A 19,103-nucleotide genomic window follows, 5' to 3' on the forward strand; every position below is an offset into this window, starting at 1 on the left:
GCTTCTCCTCGCTCGCCCCCAAGCGTAAGTTTCAAGCGCCGCATCCTCAGGCCGCGCCTTCCCCGCAGGAGGCGGGGTCCCGACCGCTCCGGGGATGCCTCCGCCGGCTCACATTCCAAAGGTGGGCGGGGGGGAGAGAGAGAGGCCGAGGAGGCGAAGGAACAGGCCGGCGAGCGTTGCGCAAAGGGAGCTGGGAAAAGTTTTCATATCCGGGCATCTCGGGTTAGCGGCCCACCGACAAAATGGCGGCCCGGAACTGAACCCCCGAAAAGGGGGGGGAAGAATTGAGGGGGGAGGGGACGAACACTGGCATCATCACCCTGGGGTCCGGCAACCTTGCGGCCACGGCGTGCAGCCTCCGCCTCCCTCCGTATCTCCAGATTTTGAGGTGCCTGTCAACCGTCGCCCCCCTCTCTTCCTCTCTTTCTAGGCAGGTGGGTCGGAAGGTTTGGCTCCAGCGTCCCCTCAGGGGAGGAAAGTTAGTGGCTGGTTAATGGAGAATGCCTTGCGCCTGACACGCCTCGGCCTGAAGGGTTCCAGCGTCTTGACATGAACGCTCCTTTCTCTTTTGCCTCTTAAATTTCGTCCCGCTCTTTGCCGCTCGGCGGGGCCTTCCGTGAGATTTCGTCGTCTCCGTGTAGGCGCTCTCCTTAATGTGGGTCTCCGGCCTGTAGTGACTGTACGTGATCCATAGGTTGGCCTCTCCGTCCCCTGGAACCCGGGCGTCGCATGCTGCGTTATTCCCACCCCCGCACCCCCTTTTCATACCGTGCTAACAGGTGGTCTAGCCGAACTCTCTTTTTTAGCCATTTCCTTGTTCGCTTCTGTTCTGGATTATCGTTGTCCTTTACCTCCTTACTTCATGCTCGGTATTTTTCCTTTGTTTATAAAGATTGGAGAACGATCAGAATTGTACTAGTACTATTGAATTGTGCTGGTACTATTATCTGTGCTCTTTTATATATACATGTCTCTTTAGGCCTCTAAAATGTTTTGTATTTTTTCTTCAACAAATGGGAAAAAGAGCAAGTGTTAGTGTAACACTGTTACGAGGCTAAAATTAGTGACTAATGTAATCATATAAGTTAAGTACAGAATATTCTGCAATCAGTGAGATGCCAAGGTGCTCCTGTTCTGTTTAAATAAGATGGTTAAAAGGTCCATCTTAAGTGTATTACTTTGCTTAGGTGGAAGTTTGATACCTGTGCATGCATATCTTAATTGGTACACACAATCCTGAAACAATCTGTATTTTGCCCTTTTTAAAAGTAATTTAAACCATTGAATCGCCTTCAAATATTCTTTGAAGTCAAGCACTATGAGTGCTAAGGACAAAATCTTATTGCAAGTTCCAGCCAAAGCAGATCAGTTGATCCAATAGGGTTTCCATAAGTGTTGACTTAAAATTTTGGCCTAAATGTTAAAAATTCTACTAAGTACAGAAATGTGTAAACAATGAAATGTACAGGCTTTTGTGTAGAATGCCTGTTGTCTGATATGAAACATAAATGCAAGGGAAAAAGAAAGATAAAGTGATGTACAATTTGGGTATATTTAGAGGTGGTTCCACTACAGCATACAGTATTTGTCTTTGGGCATTCACTTTTGTTTTCTTTGGTAGTAGTATGCATAGTAAACCCAGTCCTATTCATGTACAGTAAGTCCCATTTAACTTAGTGAAGACTTAATTTTAAGTGAGTATGGATAGCCATGACCTATACTATTCCTAGAAGTCAACCTTGTTTTAGTAGACAAAACATAATGGGTGTGCACGATACTGGGTTTAGATTTTGGAGGGTGCATCTCCATTTCAATACCTTCCATTCATGTATTTTTTTTTTCCTGTGCCTAGTCTGAACAGCTGGCTCAGAGGGAAAGATAAGTAGAAGCTGCTGTGATGTCTTCTTGACTTGTTTGCTCATGCAGGTGCCTTGTCAGTAACACTGAAGAGCAGTGGGGCCACAATGGTCAAGGATGTGACAGTGAACACCTCTGAGGCAAAGGCTGTACAGTATCACAAAACTGCTGAGCCTATTGCTGATGTCAGTCTTAATTAGGCACTAATTGAAAATGGCTTAAAACTAACAACTTCAGTGATATGAAGTGTTAATATCCAACAATAATTGAATAGAAATAGGAATCTGAAACAGAAATAGGATTTTTATGAAAGAGAAGGAAAAGAGCAAAGTATGTAGCTTCGTAGTGGCAAACCATTGTAAAGGGGAAGACAAAGATTTTTTTACTGATCAGCATATTTTTATTTGCCTACCATGTATGCAAAATTAACATTTTTAAAAACAAAAAACAATAGCAAATGGTTTAAGAAGACCTGTATCAACTATTTCTTAATCTAGTCTCAGGGTTATGGGACATGCAGTGGTACCTCTGGCTGAAGATCTCAGATAGGCTCATAAAAGAGAAAGTGGTCTTTCAGATACCCTGACTGCAAGCCATTTAGGATTTTATAGGTTAAATCGAGCGTCTTGAATTGAGCTTTTAAAGCAGCTGGAAGCTGGCACAGAAGATTCAAGACCAACAGTATATGGTTTCCAACAGAATGGATTGAAATTTCAGTTTAAATTTTTAAAATTGGATTTTTTAAAATGACTTGAATTAATTTTTTTTAAAATTTAAATTGTGAATTAAAGCATGACTAAAATCAGTTCGGATTTTTTTTAAAAAATCACTGTTTTTTATCCACCCTGCTTTCCAAAGTGCACTCTAGTGAACAGTCTTGCCACTGTACTTTGCATGGGCAGTAGCTTCCAGACAGGTTTGAAGGGTAGTCCCATGTGAAATCATAATAGTTGAGGAATAACCTTGGGTATAAAATGTTAATCAGTGGAAATTCGAACATCAATGTGATAAAGATCCTCCTGTGTCTATGCAATCAAATATACAGTGGGGTCTTGACTTAAGAACGGCTCGAGTTAAGAACATTTTGACTTAAGAACCACTCTCATAGGAAAATATTGACTTGACTTACATACTTAGATTTGAGTTAAGAACTGAAAAAAAAAACCACGTGGGAGGCAGGGAAAGTGCAAAATTTGAACTTTCAGTTAACTGTTGGCCAGTGAAAAGGATGCCTGTCTGCTTCCTCACTCCTCCCAGTGTTTAGAGAGTGGATTGGGAGACAGTCTTCAGACTGCCTGGTACTATACTGCCTGGACTGTATTTTCCCTGCCTTCCCTGAACCTTTCTTGACCTAAGAAAAAAAAAGAAACAAAATATCCCCTCTAGTGGTCGAAGGCGGAATAGCAGCTTCCCATTAGTTTCTATGGACGGAAAAGAGCAGATACGGATCAAATGGTTTTCAATGCATTCCTATGGGAAATGCAGATTTGACCTGAGAACTTTTTGACTTGAGAACCGCCTTCCAATATGGATTAAGTTCTCAAGTCAAGACCCCACTGTAGCTGATTAAAATCTGTCTATATGTCTAGAATTGTGCATGAGAATTAGCAAAATGAAATGATGTGTTCTAACATAGCAGACACAATTTGGACTTGACAACAGTAAAGGTGCAGCCTGAACCAGCTAAAAAAGGAGTTATGGTAATAGATGTGCAGGGACTTGCTTACTATAGTAACATCAGTAATGAAGATTTACACTGTATTTCCCAGTAATTTCTGTTGAGACCTTTGAAGTTAGTCTCAGGATCATGAGTGGTCCTACAGTATGTACTGTACATATTTTTGTAGACTAATGTGTACCAAATTTTGTTCTGCCTCATTTGGCATGATTATGTATATTGCCTGCACAGTAATAGATGATATTAATATTTGTTTCACTATCACTGTACATATCATATTCCAAATAGATTTTTTTCTCTGATTGTATATTTTATTAGAATATTTGTTTTCAACATTTACTATAACTGCTTACTTGCAGCTAGTAAGTTCCAAATAAGATTGTGATCCTGACCATATTTACTTGGAAAGTAGTTTAATTGAAACAAATGTAAGTTATGTACCAACATCATAAATACATCATTTTGATTAGATATGTGAAAGTTTTTCTGAGGCTCAAACATTTTGTCTATAGTTGTGTATCTTTTGTAAAATGTTGTGGATTACACACCAGGCACAAAAGGTAGGAGAGATAGCTTCATGTCTCTGGTGCGAGTGTCTAGTGAATGACAAGATAACTATGTGTAGGAAGTGAGACATGAGTTTAAATCCTAATATACCTTTTAATTTCTTAAATCTTAATTCCTTCTTTTTAAAATGATGCAATACAATCTGTTCTAGTGCAAGTAGTGGGTTCAGTTCAGGATTGCACTTACTCAAACTATATGAACGGGATAGTTCTTTAGGCAGAAGATGATTACTGAGTTTTACTGGTTCCTTTCTGTTCCCTCTGCAGTCTCTACAGCATCCAAAACGTGCTTTGGAACCACCCACCCCAGATAGCATCTGAAATGGTGCAGGGTCTGTACTTGGAAGCAGGAAGTTTAATCTCACAAATTCTGAGGAAATTGCCATTCTACCTTTCAGGATGCCACTAGATCCCAGTCCCTTAACCAACAAATAGAGCCTTTCCATTTGTAGAAGATCGGCTTAGTATATCCAACCCACTATGTTACATGCCATGTATTTCTGTTTGTTTCCTGTCCAAAGAGATATTTTCACACTGATTGCCCTAACAGTTTTTCTTATGAGGGCAGACTCCATACTGTTTCACAAATTGCCCTTTAAGTACTTTCAGTTTGAAAAATAGATCTCAGTGTGATTTGGAATGATTTATTGCTTATATATTTATTTTGGATCCTGCTTTTGTGCATGGAACTACATGTGTGGTCTTCAGCTAGTTTGGAAGGTCTTAACTGTTATTTTCCGCCACCACCCCCACTGAGTATAGTTCCTGTAAATAGACTGCCTGGTTGAAATACTAGGAATTCCTTTTGCAGATGAGAATGCAGCTTTGTAGACCAATGTATCATCATCAAGTTAGATCAGTACTGCAGATACTCTTAGTGGCAATCTTAAATAGCCATTATTGGAAGTAAGTGCATACATGTCAGTAGAATACAGTTGATGTACATGTGGATCTATATGAGAAAGGAGTGGATAGAGGACCAGAGATGCTCCATGGTCATTGGACCCATTCTTGATGGACAGTCTTGTGTTTCCTGTGAAATTGTACTAACTAGTTCTGCATTGGACGAGCTTTGGAATCCTCAAACAAGATACTGTTTATATTCTTAAGCAGTAGATCACTTTAGCACAGATCAGATATTCCATAATTGTTATGTTATCCTAACCATGCATTTTTGCTTTATAAACTTGTGAGTGGACTTTGGGGTTGTTAAAAAAAGGAAGTATCAATCAAAACTTAATCCAGCTCACCCCTACTTAAGATAATAATTTGAACTTCACAATACTGGTTTGAGAGCAAGTTTATTTTACCAGAATGTTGTTAGTGATTTATGCACGCATAAAGAAATCACAGCATTTAGTTTGCAATGGCTGCACAGGGATGTTAACAGTGGTACCTTTTGGAGGTCACTAATTTATAGAGTAGTCACAAGTCAAGTAGCTTGATGTTAAAGTGATTTGACAGGACTCAATTTGGTGTGCTGCTTTTAACTAACAAGGTGCCAGGCACATTACGAGGCACCTACCCAGCTTTGCAGTAAGCATGCACCTAGTAATACAGTCAGTGCCCCGTTAATTAGCACAATTCACTGTTGTAATTTACACTGTTTAACTTATGCATGTGTAAATCACCAACAGGATTCTTTGATGTTCATTCAAAGTAATGCATATGATTGCTGCCTAAATCTAAAAGGAATCTCCCACTGTGTTTATAAATAAATGACCACAAAAAATAACATCTATTACCTATGTACCATATGTAGTCCCCACTTCCAGTGTCATATTTACTGATTGCAACAAATATCTGTCTCGTGCAGGGTTTTACCTATTTGTAATGGTGTGCACACTTAATGTTACTGTTATATGAGTGATATTATGGATAGTGTGAATAGATATTGTTACATGGCAAGGTAACTTGTCTTCTTGATTTTATGTGGCTTATTTGCCTTTTAAATCACAGTAAATGCAAATATTCAATAAAGGTGGTAAGTTGTGAGAAATTTAGAGAGGATAATGTCGTGGTATTGATACCAGACAGTGTTGAAACCCTCCTCAGTTATGTAAGGCTGCAGACAGTGACAGCAGTGGCATACAGTGGAACCTCGACCTACGGACTTAATCTGTATTGGAACGGTGGCCACAGGTCAAAAAGTCTGTACGTCGAGGCTCCATTTCCCATAGGAATGCATTGAAAACCGATTAATCCGTAGCCAGCCGAAGAAAAAATACCCTCCCAAATGAAAATAAATACAGTACAGCAAGTCCCATGCTGGGACTGCAAAAAAAAACCTTTTAAAAAAAGCACAAACATACCCCCCCAGCCCAAACCTACCTTCCAAAATCTGCCCAGACATTTAAAAAAGAATAAAAAGCAGCATCTTACAGGTCCGAAGCCTCCCAGGGGTCTGCCACTGCCACCATCGCCGCTGCCAGAGGCTTCATGGGGGTCCCCCACCGCAGCTGCTAGGAGCCGAGCCGTGCCAGGTGATCTCTGCTATGCTTCGACTCCTGGACTTCTCGCACTACGCTCAAATAGCATCGTCGGCAGGGGAAGTCCAGGAGTCCGAGCATGGCCGGGATCACCTGGCGCAGTGTGGCTCCCAGCAGCGGCGGCGGCGGCAGGGAAAGTCCAGGAGTCCGAGCATGGCCGGGATTGCCCGGTGTGGGTGGGCTCCCAGCAGCGGCGGTGGGAGAAGCCCGGGAAGCTGCACCTCCCTTTCCCTAACCATTGGGGCGAAAGAGATAAGCAGCCTCTTCGCCTACCAACTGTTAGCAATTTGAATTTCCCACCCTTTCCCCCTGCCTTTTTCTTTTCGTAAGCAGCAAGTCAAAGTGAAATTTTGCGTCTGGAGCAGTCCACAAGTGGGGACTTTCGTAGGTCAAGGTTCCACTGTAGTGTATTGGCCTTAAGAAGCTACATTTTGTATTTTTCTCTTTATAAGACCCCTACCCCCACCCCACTTTTCTAACCCCAAAATTAAGAAAAACTTAGCTCTGAGGATTCAACCTCTGGGCTCAGAACACTCTGACATTAAGAGTCCCTGCTTCTTCTGAGCCTACAGGCTCCACCTCCAACGAGATGTGTTCCAATTGGTTTGTTCAGCATCAGCTGGCATCGGTTCCATAAGGCTCGTGATCGGAGAAAGCTAAGTCTACTGACTGTAGGAAGCTAAGCCTCATGACTGAAGGAAGTCTGTTTACAGAGGCAAGGAACGGCCATTTTGTTCTCTCTGTGTTCTCAGCTTACTTCTGTGTAAAAGATGCCCCTCAATTTTTAGTGTAATGATTTTAGGAAAAAGTAGTGTCTTTCTAAATGGAAAAATATGGTACTTCTCTGCTTGCCACTTAACCAAGAATTCATCCTTTAAAGAATCAGCACATGTGCTCTGAATGGGGTTGCTTGGTTTATTACAGTGGTGCCTTGACTTACGAATGCCCTGACCTACGAATGTTTTGAGTTACGAACTGCTCAGGATGCGAACATTACTTTGACTTATGAATCATGCTTTAACTTACGAACAAAAAAACCCACCTTTCCTGCCCTTTTTTGACCTAAGTTCATTTTAGGTCAAAAGAAGAAAAAAATCTCCCCCTAGTGGTAGAGTACAGATTAACCGGATTTGCATTAGTTCCTATGGCAGTGGAGGCAAACCTTTTTCGGCTCGAGTGTCCAGAATGAGGGGGTGGGGAAGAAACCAGTGGCTGCTGTGCCGCCTGGAAGACCAGAACAGGAAGTGGCAGTTTCAGGGGGAATCATGTGGACAGACAGGAAGTTAAAGGGGGACTCATGGGGACTAACAGGAAGAGAAAGGGGGAATCCCAGCTGCAGCCACGTCAAAAGGTTTGTTGCGTGCCAGAAGGGCTTAGCGTGCCAGCTGTGCCACGCGTGCCATAGGTTCGCCATCACTGTCCTATGGGAACTAATGCTTGGACTTATGAACCATGCCTTGATATAAGGACAAAAACCAGTGCATTCCTATGGGAAATGCTGTTTTGACTGAAGAACGTTTTGACTTACAGCCATCATTCCAATACGGATTAAGTTCTTAAGTCAAGGCACCACTGTATTTACCTAAACAGAATTGAGTTACTGCATGAAAAGATTTAGATGTACTTACTGTACTTACAATAACAGTATGTAGAAAGGTGCTGAGTTGGCTTGCTAAGGAAGTCTAGTCCATGTAGCTGAAATGTGAATAGGCTCTTTAGTCTTTCTTAGTCTTCATTCAACAAGAACACATGTGTGATTCAAGAATGAATGTTTTTGGTAACTCTGTTTCATCTCCACACTTGATCATCTCTTCTAGCTATGGGTAGTAAAAACTGAAACATTTGCTAAATTCATTAGATCAGCTTGCTTAGAAACAAATATGAACAGCATACATTGACACAATGTACAGTGCATATTGATAATTTGTTCCTGAATTATACATTGTTGTTAGATTCAGAAGTAAATGGTGAAAAATATGAACACCACTATGGTTGCAATAATCTGCAAAATTATCATTGAAAAGAGTTGTTATGACTAAACATCCAGAGAATTATGATATGAAAAGGAAAATGCTAGAGGTAACTGTTTCCTAATAATGTACAATGAATGTTATTTATTTAGGTTGGCTGGCCTAAGCTTAAATGAATGTTTGTACCACTGGAATCAAGGTCAACAGTGAATGTTAAGGTTACCATCCAAGTTGAATTTTTGTTAAGAATCCTTACGGTTTCATGAAGAGAAGTGAGAAGCCAGAAGGATATAGACAAATGAGGCCTAAAACATTTCCTGCCAGTAATTACACTGGCAGCAGTCGGCAGATGTTGCAAGAAATACGAGAGAGTCTTAGAAATTTGCCGAAGCCCTCTGATGCTGCTAAACTTGAGCAAAATATGGGGAAAATATCTGCTGAAGATCTCAGACAGGGTCGAAACCCTCCTAAATTTGGAACCTACCATAAAGCTTTGCAAGAAATTCGAAATTCTTTGCTTCCTTTTGCAAATGAAACAAATTCTTCAGCAAGAGGAACATCAGAAGTGAATCGACAAATGCTGCAAGATCTACAAGCTGCTGGATTTGATGAGGTAATAACAAATTAACTTCTTGCTTTTATGATGATGCAAATTGCTTATTAAAAAAGGATCTGGGGTTTCCTTTTTTCTTATATATTGGGGGCAAGAGGATTCATAAAATATTGTCCCAGATAAGATCTTACTGCAGAAACTCTAATGTTTAGCACCGTAAGTCACAGTAGAGTAGTTAAATCAGTTGGGTTTGGTGAGTCAAATCCTATGTAAGTTCCATTGATTCAAATGGCTCTGTTCTAATTGCAACACACTTTAGTACAGTAAGGCTTAAGTAGAGTAGGCCCATTTGAATTCATGGAACTTATGGAGGAGTTGTGTAACCAAATCCCACTGGTTCAGTGGGTGTGGTATAGTGTGTTTTAGTAAACTAAGCAACAACATTTCAACGTTTCTTTCGTCTATACATTCAAAGTGTCATTATAGTGTTCTTCTTGGGGATTTAGTAAGTACTGTTGAACATAATGAAGTTTTTCAGGTTTCATGGATTGCTGCCTTGTCGTGGCGAAGGGGCTTGAGTAACTCAGAGAAGCTATGGGCTATGACGTACAGGGACACCCAAGACGGACAGATCATAATGGAGAGTTCTGACTAAACGCAATCCACCTGGAGTAGGAATTGGCAAGCCACTCCAGTATCTTTTCCTATGAACCGAAACAAAAGGTTAAAAGATATGCTGGAAGATGGGCCCCTTGGGTCGGAAGGTGTTCAACATGTTACTGAGGAAGCGCAGAGGACATGTACAAGTAGCTCCAGAGCTAATGAAGTGGTTGGGCCAAAGCCGAAAGGACGCTCAGCTGTGGACGTGGCTGGAAGTGAAAGGAAAGTCCGATGCTGCAAAGAAAAATACTGCATAGGAACCTGGAATGTAAGATCTGTGAACCTTGGGAAGCTGAATGTGATCAAACAGGAGATGGCAAGAATAAACATTGACATCCTGGGCATCAGTGAACTGAAATGGGCAGGAATGGGTGAATTCAATTCAGATGATTATCATATCTACTATTGAATCCCGTAGAAGGAATGGAGTAGCCATTCAACAGAAGAGTGGGAAAAGCTGTAATGGGATATAATCTCAAAAATGATAGAATGATTTCAATATGAATCCAAGGCAGACCTTTCAACTTCACAGTAATCCACGTTTATGCACCAGCCACTGATGCTGAGGAGACTGAAACTGACCAATTCTATGAAGACTTATAACACCACTTAGAACTGACACCAAAGAAAGATGTTCTTCTCATTCTAGGGGATTGGAATGGTAAAGTAGGGAGTCAAGAGATAAAAGGAACAACAGGGAAGTTTGGCCTTGGAGTTCAAAACGAAGCAGAGCAAAGGCTAATAGAGTTTTGTGAAGAGAACAAGCTGGTCATCATAAACACTCTTTTCCAACAACACAAGAGGCGACTTTACACATGGAAATCACCAGATGGGCAATACCGAAATCAGATTGATTATATTCTTTGCAGCCAAAGATGGAGAAGCTCCATACAGTCAGCAAAAACAAGACCTGGAGCTGATTGTGGTTCTGATCATCAGCTTCTCATAGCAAAATTCAAGCTTAAACTGAAGAGAGTAGGAAAAACCACTGGGCTAGTCAGGTACAATCTAAACCAAATCCATTATGAATACACAGTGGTAGTGAAGAACAGATTTAAGGAACTAGATTTGGTGGACAGAGTGCCTGAAGAACTCGTAACATCGTACAGGAGGCAGCAACAGAAACCATCCCAAAGAAAAGTAAATGCAAGAAAGCAAAGGGGCTATCCAACGAGGCCTTACAAATAGCAGAGAAGAGAAGGGAAACAGATGCAAGGGAGATGGGGAAAGTTACAGAAAATTGAATGCAGAATTCCAAAGAATAGCAAGGAGAGACAAGAGGACCTTCTTAAATGAACAATGCAAAGAACAAGAGGAAAATAACAGAAAAGGAAAAACCAGAGATCTGTTCAAGAAAATTGGAGATATTAAAGGAACCATTTGTGCAAAGATGGACATGATAAAGGACAAAAATGGTAGGGACCTAACAGAAGCGGAAGGCATCAAGAAGAGGTGGCAAGAATACACAGGGGAATTATACCAGAAAGATTTGGATGTCCCAGACAACCCAGGTAATCTCGTTGCTGACCTTGAGCCAGACATCCTAGAGAGTGAAGTAAAGTGGGCCTTAGAAAGCTTGGCTAACAACAAGGCCAGTGGAGGTGATGGCATTCCAGGCGAGCTATTTAAAATCTTAAAAGATGACGCTGTTAAGGTGCTACATTCAATATGCCAGCAAGTTTGGAAAACTCAACAGTGTCCAGAGGACTGGAAAAAATTAGGCTATATCCCAATCCCAAAGAAGGGCAGTGCCAAAGAATGCTCCAACTACTGTACCATTGCACTCATTTCACATACTAGTAAGGTTATGCTCAAAATCCTACAAGGTAGGCTTCAGTAGTATGTGGGCCAAGAACTCCCAGAAGTACAAGCTGGATTTCGAAGGGGCAGAGGAACTAGAGACCAAATTGCTAACATGCGCTGGATTATGGAGAATTCCAGAAAAATGTCTACTTTGCTTCATTGACTACACAAAAGCCTTTGACTGTGTGGACCATAGCAAACTATGGCAAGTCCTTAAAGAAATGGGAGTGCCTGAACACCTTATCTGTTTCCTGAGAAACCTATACGTGGGATAGGAAGCAATAGTTAGAACTGGATATGGAACAGCTGATTGGTTCAAAATTGGGAAAGGAGTACAACAAGGCTTATTTAACATATATGCAGAATACATCATGCAAAAGGCTGGACTGGTGGAATCCCAAGCTGGAATTAAGATTGCCGGAAGAAATATCAACAACCTCCAATATGCAGATGATACCACTCTGATGGCAGAAAGTAAGAAGGAATTAAGGAATCTCTTAATGAGGGTGAAAGAGGAGAGCACAAAAATGGTCTGAAGCTCAACATCAAAAAAACTAAGATCATGGCCACTGGTCCCATGACCTCCTGGCAAATCAAAGGGGAAGATAATGGAGGCAGTGACAGATTTTACTTTCTTGGGCTCCATGATCACTGCAGATCAGGACAGTAGCCACAAAATTAAAAGACACCTGCTTCTTGGGAGGAAAGCGATGACAAACCTTGACAGCGTCTTAAAAAGGAGAGACATCAGCTTGCCAACAAAGTTCCACATAGTCAAAGCTGTGGTTTTTCCAGTAGCGATGTATGGAAGTGAGAGCTGGACCATAAAGAAAGCTGACTGCCGAAGAATAGATGGTTTTGAATTGTGGTGCTGGAGGAGGCTCTTGAGAGTCCCCTGGACAGTAAGGAGAACAAACCTATCCATTCTAAAGGAAATCAGCCCTGAGTGCTCACTGGAAGGACAGCTCCTGAAGCTGAGGTTCCAATACTTTAGCCATCTCATGAGAAAAGAAGACTCCCTGGAAAAGACCCTGATGTTAGGAAAGTGTGAACGAAAGAGGAGAAGGGGACGACAGAGGATGAGATAGTTGGACAGTGTCACTGAAGCCACCAACATGAATTTGACCCAACTCCGGGAGCAGTGGAACACAGGAGGGCCTGGCATGCTCTGGTCCATGGGGTCACAAAGAGTCGGACATGACTAAACAATTAAACAACAACAACAATCAGGTTTAAGTTAAACATATTTAACATAACCATATTCATCCTGGAAGTAAATTGCTTAAGTTTGGCTTTCTGAGTATCTCCCTTTCATTTTTAAAAGGATTTGTTTGCCCATTTGAGTTCTCCTGACCAGATGTTTCTTATTCCAGGCTCACGTAATGTTGGATTTCATCAGTTCATTATAAATATATTTTCTTTCAACTTGCTGTTACTTTAAACTATCCAAGACTGAGCCTTTCCTACTCTCTCTTTCACTCTCTCTCTCTCTCTCTCTCTCTCTCTCTCTTTTTTTACCCCCACCACCCACTTGGTTAATTATTTCATAATTCCAACTCAGTTAGGAATCTTCTTTCTTTCCTCTTTTGTCATGCTGTTACAAAAGTGTGTTCAAACCTAAATTCTGCACCACCCACATCCCCCAGCAAAGACACTAGCATATTCCTTCTGGTCTTCCCTCTCTACTCCTGTTCTTGTGATCTTCATTTTCTTCAGCTTCATTATTCTCCATTCTTTTGATTCACTTTGCAGTGGAAAGTGAGTTACACTACTGCCTATAGCATATGTCGGGGCACCTACCTTATAATGGATGAGAGATATTTCCAGGGAGACTTTTCTCTTTATCCTTCCAGTGTTTCCTTCCTCATCCCCAGCTACTGGGAAATATCCAGTTGTTTGGGATAACAAGGAGAGCAGGAAGGAAGGAATTTTGTTTGAAGTGTTTTTCACATAATTCTGTATTTCATTTCAAATTAACTCATCAGCATATATTTATAGAACACCTACTGAATTACAGTACAATACAACCCCTGTATCTGGGATTGATATCTGTAGTTTCAGTTATCTGTGGTGTACTGTAATACATCACACAAGGGGGCAGGAGTTGTGGCCTTTGTCCTGCCCCTTTGTGATTCTTTGTCCTGCCTCCTTTTATGTTGTACAGTGGTGCCTCGCTTAACGGGCACTCCGTTTAGCAACGAAACCGCATAGCGGCAAACTTTTTGTGATGTTTCCTATGCATTTTTTTCGCTTTGCGATGATTGGTTCCCTGTTTCGCTTACCGATCATCGCAAAGCGATGATTTTTTAACAGCTGATCGGCTGTTCCAAAATGGACGCCGGGTAAAAAAAATGGCCGCCCGCTGTGTTTTCGTGCGGATTCCTCGCTTTAGAGGCAGCGAAAATGGCCACCGTATGGAGGATCTTCGCTTTAAGGTCAGTTTTTTGCCCATAGGAACGCATTAAACAGGTTTTAATGCATTTCTATGGGCTTTTTAAAATCGCATAGCGACGAAATGGCTTAGCAGCGATTTTTGCTGCACGGATTAATGTCGCTATGCGAGGCACCACTGTATATATATTTTAGTTAGTTCATTTGTGCTTCTGCCTGCCTTGGCTTTCACCCAAGCATACTGACAACTCATTCTTGTTTTTATGTGGCATCAAGTTTGCAATTAGGGTTCATAAAGTCCTGAAAGAATTATTTTTATAATCCAACTGAAAGGTTTTAGTAAATCCATGTTCTATAAGTATTTAAGGGAACTGATCTTCTAGAGGCTTTGTATTGTATTAAAGATCTAAGTATGATATTTCCAACATGCTTTTGTGTGAATTAATCAGTGATTTATTTTAAATTTTTTTTTCTTATACACTCCACACATTCCTCAAATAGGATATGGTTGTCCAAGCTTTAAGACAAACCAACAGCCGTAGCATAGAAGCAGCAATTGAATTCATAAGTAAAATGAGCTACCAGGATCCTCGGCGAGAACAAATGGCAGCAGCAGCAGCTAGACCAGTTAATTCTGGTACAAAACCACCAGGTATGTTTATGCCATGTTTATTTTACTTTATTAGACTTATATACTGCCCATCTAGAATGTATCTACTCTGGGCAGTTTACACAAAAAATAAACTATAAAAATATAAATGTACTAAAAATTCAACCCAAATTAACAACAGAATCTAAGATGGAAAAGAGAAAAGGAAAAAAAAGGCTAGGTGATGGCTGTAGGGAAAGTCTGCCTATATAGCCATGTCTTCAGATTGGTCTTAAAGCCCCTCAGCAAGGGGGCCAGGTGGATCTCTACAGGTAAATTGCCCCAGAGACGAGGGGCCACTGCTGAGAATGCCCGATTTTTAGTTTTTTCCCTTAAGACCTCTCTCGGTGTTAGGCCCCTCAGCTGCCTGGCCTGACTAGAATGGTTGATACAGGCAGAACTAGGCAGAAGAAGGCAGTCTGCCAAGTATTTAGGGCTTAAACAATTGAGGGCTTTATATGTAATAGTCAACACCTTGAAATTGATGCAGAAGTGAATAGGCAACCAGTGCAAGGCGGCCAGGCTGGGGGAAATATGATGGAATTTTTTCACCCAAGTTAATAGCCTGGCTGCCATATTCTGGACCATTTGAAGCTTCTGCATCAGTCTCAAAGGAAGCCCCACATAGAGTGCATTACAGTAATCTATTCTTGAGTCTATGAGCGCATGGACCATCATGGTGAGCGCCTCCCCATCTAGATAGGGACACAGCTGGGCAATCCGCCGAAGATGTAAGTGGGCGGACCGAACTACGGACACTACCTGGGTCTCCATGGTAAGCACTATGTCAAGATGGACTCCCAGACTGCGGGACTGTACTCTCTGTACCTAGATAATTTTTGATAGTAAAAAGAGAAATATGTTGAAATAAAGTATAAGAACTGAAGAGATTAAAAAATTCTAAAGCGAACAATTCTATTAGTAAAGTTAGAGGTAGTTTCGAAATATTTAGGGCAGGGGTGTCCAACCTTTCACCTTCCCTGGGCCACATTAGAAGATGAAAATTTGGTTTCGGCCACACATACATTTGGTTTGGGCCGCATGGGGGGTCAGCCCTAGCCGTCCTCCGCAGCCCCGCTCCAAGCACGCTTACCAGCAGCTGCGATCTGCCAGCTTCGACTCCGGCGGCTTTATGGGGCCGGGAGGGGGTCCACCTATTGACAGGGACGGTGCAATGCAATCACGCATCCCCCCTGTCCCCTCCCCTCCCACTCCTTCCTTCCTTCTCCTCTTCCCCTCTACTGTTGTGACATGCCCTTGTCACATTCCGGCCGCAAGCGCTGGCAGTGTAACTTGAAACTTTGGAATTTCTTTTAAAATAAAAAATTGCACTGGGACGCATTACGAGCTGATCTGGGCCGCAGATTTAGAGTATCATAAATTCTTTCGGCATCTCAGTTTATTTTGTTCTTTTGAATTTATATTTGATTAGGTAAATGTAGCAGTATTCGCCTTTTCAGAATAGGAATTAAAGCCTGTAAATTTCTCTTTATAGATTTTTAGACAAGACATTTGAATATAGAATGGTTGGTAGACTGTGTTATGAGTTCAGTTCTCCCATCTGATTCTTCATCCTTAAAGCTATATTTGCATATTTCTTCACATTATTTTCCCCTCTGCCCCTCAGTGGGGAAGAAGTTTGGTTTTTGACAACAGTGTGTTACACAGATGCTTCAGCCTTTCAGCATCTCTTCTTTTGAATATAAAACGGAAAGTAGAACATGAAGTAAGAAGGCTGCAGGGTAGATTTTATTAAAATCAAATTGATTTAAATCACAATTTAAGTTTAAAAAATCAGATCTTTGATGATATAAAAAAATGATTTTAAAAATTTAACCCATGCTTTAAATCAATTTGATTTTTAAAAATCATTGATTTTTATCCACGCTGGAAGGTTGCCGCTTCTACCCACCTTTGTTGTGGTAACTGAAAAAAATAGACTAATATCTTTTTAAAATGGAAAGCTTTCTCTTCATTGTTCTCTGTCTACCAGTTTTGTGTTAAAGATTATGGGAATGTCTTCTCCATTGACTGCATGTGAACTTCTAATAGTGTATTCATCTTGCAAAACTTATTAATGAATCTTAATGGTGCTTAATTAGTATCATTTACTGAGTTAGCGATTGAGGAAGCTTATGAATTTTAGTTGCCTCCATTTCCATCACATGCATCACTTGTAAGAATTTCTGTTCTAGAATAATAGTGCAGTAGTGAAAATATTTTTAAGTGTCTTTTCCTTTTAAAAAAAGCAGGTGGAGGACAGCAATCTATTAACCGCAGGCAAAGTTGGAAAGGTTCCAAAGAATCTTTGGTATCCCAGAGATTTGGAGACTTGACTTTTCATTCTGAAAGCCCTGTATCGCAGGCTGATGTAGGAAGACCTTTATCTGGGTCTGGAATAGCAGCATTTGCTCAGGCTCATTCTGGCAATGGACAAAGAGTGAATCCACCACCTCCACCTCAAGTAAGAAGTGTTACTCCTCCACCTCCACCTCCCCGAGGGACAACTCCACCTCCCCGAGGAACAACACCCCCTCCTTCTTCCTGGGAAACAAATTCTCAGACAAAACGGTATTCTGGCAACATGGAATACATGATCTCTCGCATTTCTCCAGTACCACCAGGAGCATGGGCAGATGGCTATCCTGCACAGTCTATGAATCCTTCTACCCAGGGACAAAGAGGAATAAGTTCTGTTCCTATTGGCAGGCAACCAATAATTATGCAGAGTTCAGTTAACAGCAAATTTAGTTTTTCATCAGGAAGGGCTGGAATACAGAATGGCAATTGTCAGACTGATTATATTCATCAGAATATTGTGCCTGGTAACTCAGCAAATCGTCAGCCTCCACCTCCTTACCCAATGTCACATACAAACCAGCAAAGTCCTACACCTTTGCAGATGCAAGCAGGAGGACCTACAGCCCCTTCTGCATATGTCAATGGAAACATTCCTCAATCTATGATGGTGTCAAACAGAAACAGCCACAATATGGAACTATACAATATAAATATCCCTGGAATTCCAACATCCTGGCCTCAGTCATCATCTGGCAATGGACATGAAATTCCAGCATGGCAGTCCAACATTCCTGTAAGGTCAAATTCCTTCAATAATCCTCTTGGAAACAGACAAAGTCATGCTGCTAATTCACAGCCTTCTGCCACTACAGTAACTGCAGTTACTCCTGCTCCTATACAGCAGCCAGTAAAAAGCATGCGTGTATTAAAACCAGAACTACAAACTGCCTTAGCTCCGACTCACCCTTCTTGGATTTCACAGCCTATGCAAGGTATGCAGCCAATCTCCTTTTCCGAGGGACCATGTACAAATATGACAATCATATCACCTGGAGCAGAGGCTCCAAATTATCAAGGTCCACCACCTCCTTATCCAAAGCATTTATTGCACCCAACTACATCTGTTACACCGTATGAATCTGTGGCAAAGTCTGGGAAGGAGGATCAGCCCAGTTTCCCTAAAGAGGAGGAGAGTGAAAAGAATGATACCAGTGAGGCAGCAGATAAAGAAAATAAACAAATAACAACCTCACCTGTCCCTGTTAGAAAAAACAAGAGAGATGAAGAAAGAAGGGAATCCCGCATTCAAAGTTATTCTCCTCAAGCTTTTAAATTCTTTATGGAGCAGCATGTGGAAAACATACTTAAATCTCATCAACAGCGACTGCATCGTAAGAAACAGCTAGAAAATGAAATGATGCGGGTAAAGCCTTTTATTATTACTTCTCTTTTGCTAAGGTGCTGGATATGCTTTTTTAGAAAATATTACGGTAACTTTACAATCAACACATGTGGCACATTAGATTGGTCAGCTTATACTTATGCAATTCTACCTATGTCTATTCAGAAATTAGTCTTACTATGTTCATTGGGACTTACATTAAGGTAAGTGTATTTAGGATTGATCAAATAATAATGGCCAAGCTCTTCTAATCAGAGATCTTGCATCCATATCTAATAGTAATATTTGTCATGGTAGGTATATATAGGATTGTAATAATAGTACATTTAATACAGTAGTAAATTCCATTTATTATCAATAATAGGAAATGTGAAAAGATGGGTGTTAGGGATCTAAGTTCAAATACATGCTTTTACGCATAGAAGGAACTTTCTTTCTGCAAACTGAGGGTAGGGGAATGACTTGTGCTGTTTAGGGGACAATTCCCGCTTTCTACTGCAGTCCCTGTACTATGTGCTGTGCTGTTCTAAAAGGCCCCCAAAGAGTTGAGTATGGACTGGAGTGGAAGGAAGGGAAACTGCAGAGAAAGGCAGAAGGTAAGAGAGGAATCGTTGTGTTTACCAAACAGACCCAGGGATTGAAAATATTCGTCACTGATTAATATGAAATATTTGTATATGCAGATTATGACTGAATCAGATTAATGTGGATTCAAACATTGTATAGACTTCAGAGTTGATCAATATGCCCTGCACTCAAAGCCTTACAGTTAGTCATGAAAGAG

The 19,103-nt window shown here is 41.1% G+C and overlaps 2 protein-coding genes across 7 annotated transcripts in view; both read left to right on the forward strand.

The window, feature by feature from the left end:
- Positions 1–19,103, forward strand: part of KATNA1 (katanin catalytic subunit A1) — a 450,967-nt gene that overhangs the window by 383,566 nt on the left and 48,298 nt on the right. The gene's annotated exons all lie outside the window — the stretch shown is intronic.
- Positions 187–19,103, forward strand: part of LATS1 (large tumor suppressor kinase 1) — a 36,060-nt gene continuing 17,143 nt past the window's right edge. The window contains exons 1-4 of one of the 6 annotated variants that reach the window (XM_020807323.3): positions 187–388; positions 8,713–9,173; positions 14,469–14,619; positions 16,866–18,340. In XM_020807323.3, coding sequence (XP_020662982.1) covers positions 8,823–9,173; positions 14,469–14,619; positions 16,866–18,340 — 1,977 coding nt within the window. In that variant the 5' untranslated portion in view covers positions 187–388; positions 8,713–8,822. Of the gene's footprint in view, positions 780–8,712; positions 9,174–14,468; positions 14,620–16,865; positions 18,341–19,103 lie in introns of all 6 variants that reach the window. The other 5 variants (XM_078383263.1, XM_020807244.3, XM_078383264.1 and 2 more) reach the window with 5 other exon arrangements.

The sequence above is a fragment of the Pogona vitticeps genome, chromosome 1, assembly GCF_051106095.1.
Source record: "Pogona vitticeps strain Pit_001003342236 chromosome 1, PviZW2.1, whole genome shotgun sequence".
In the NCBI taxonomy this organism is placed as follows: domain Eukaryota; kingdom Metazoa; phylum Chordata; class Lepidosauria; order Squamata; family Agamidae; genus Pogona; species Pogona vitticeps.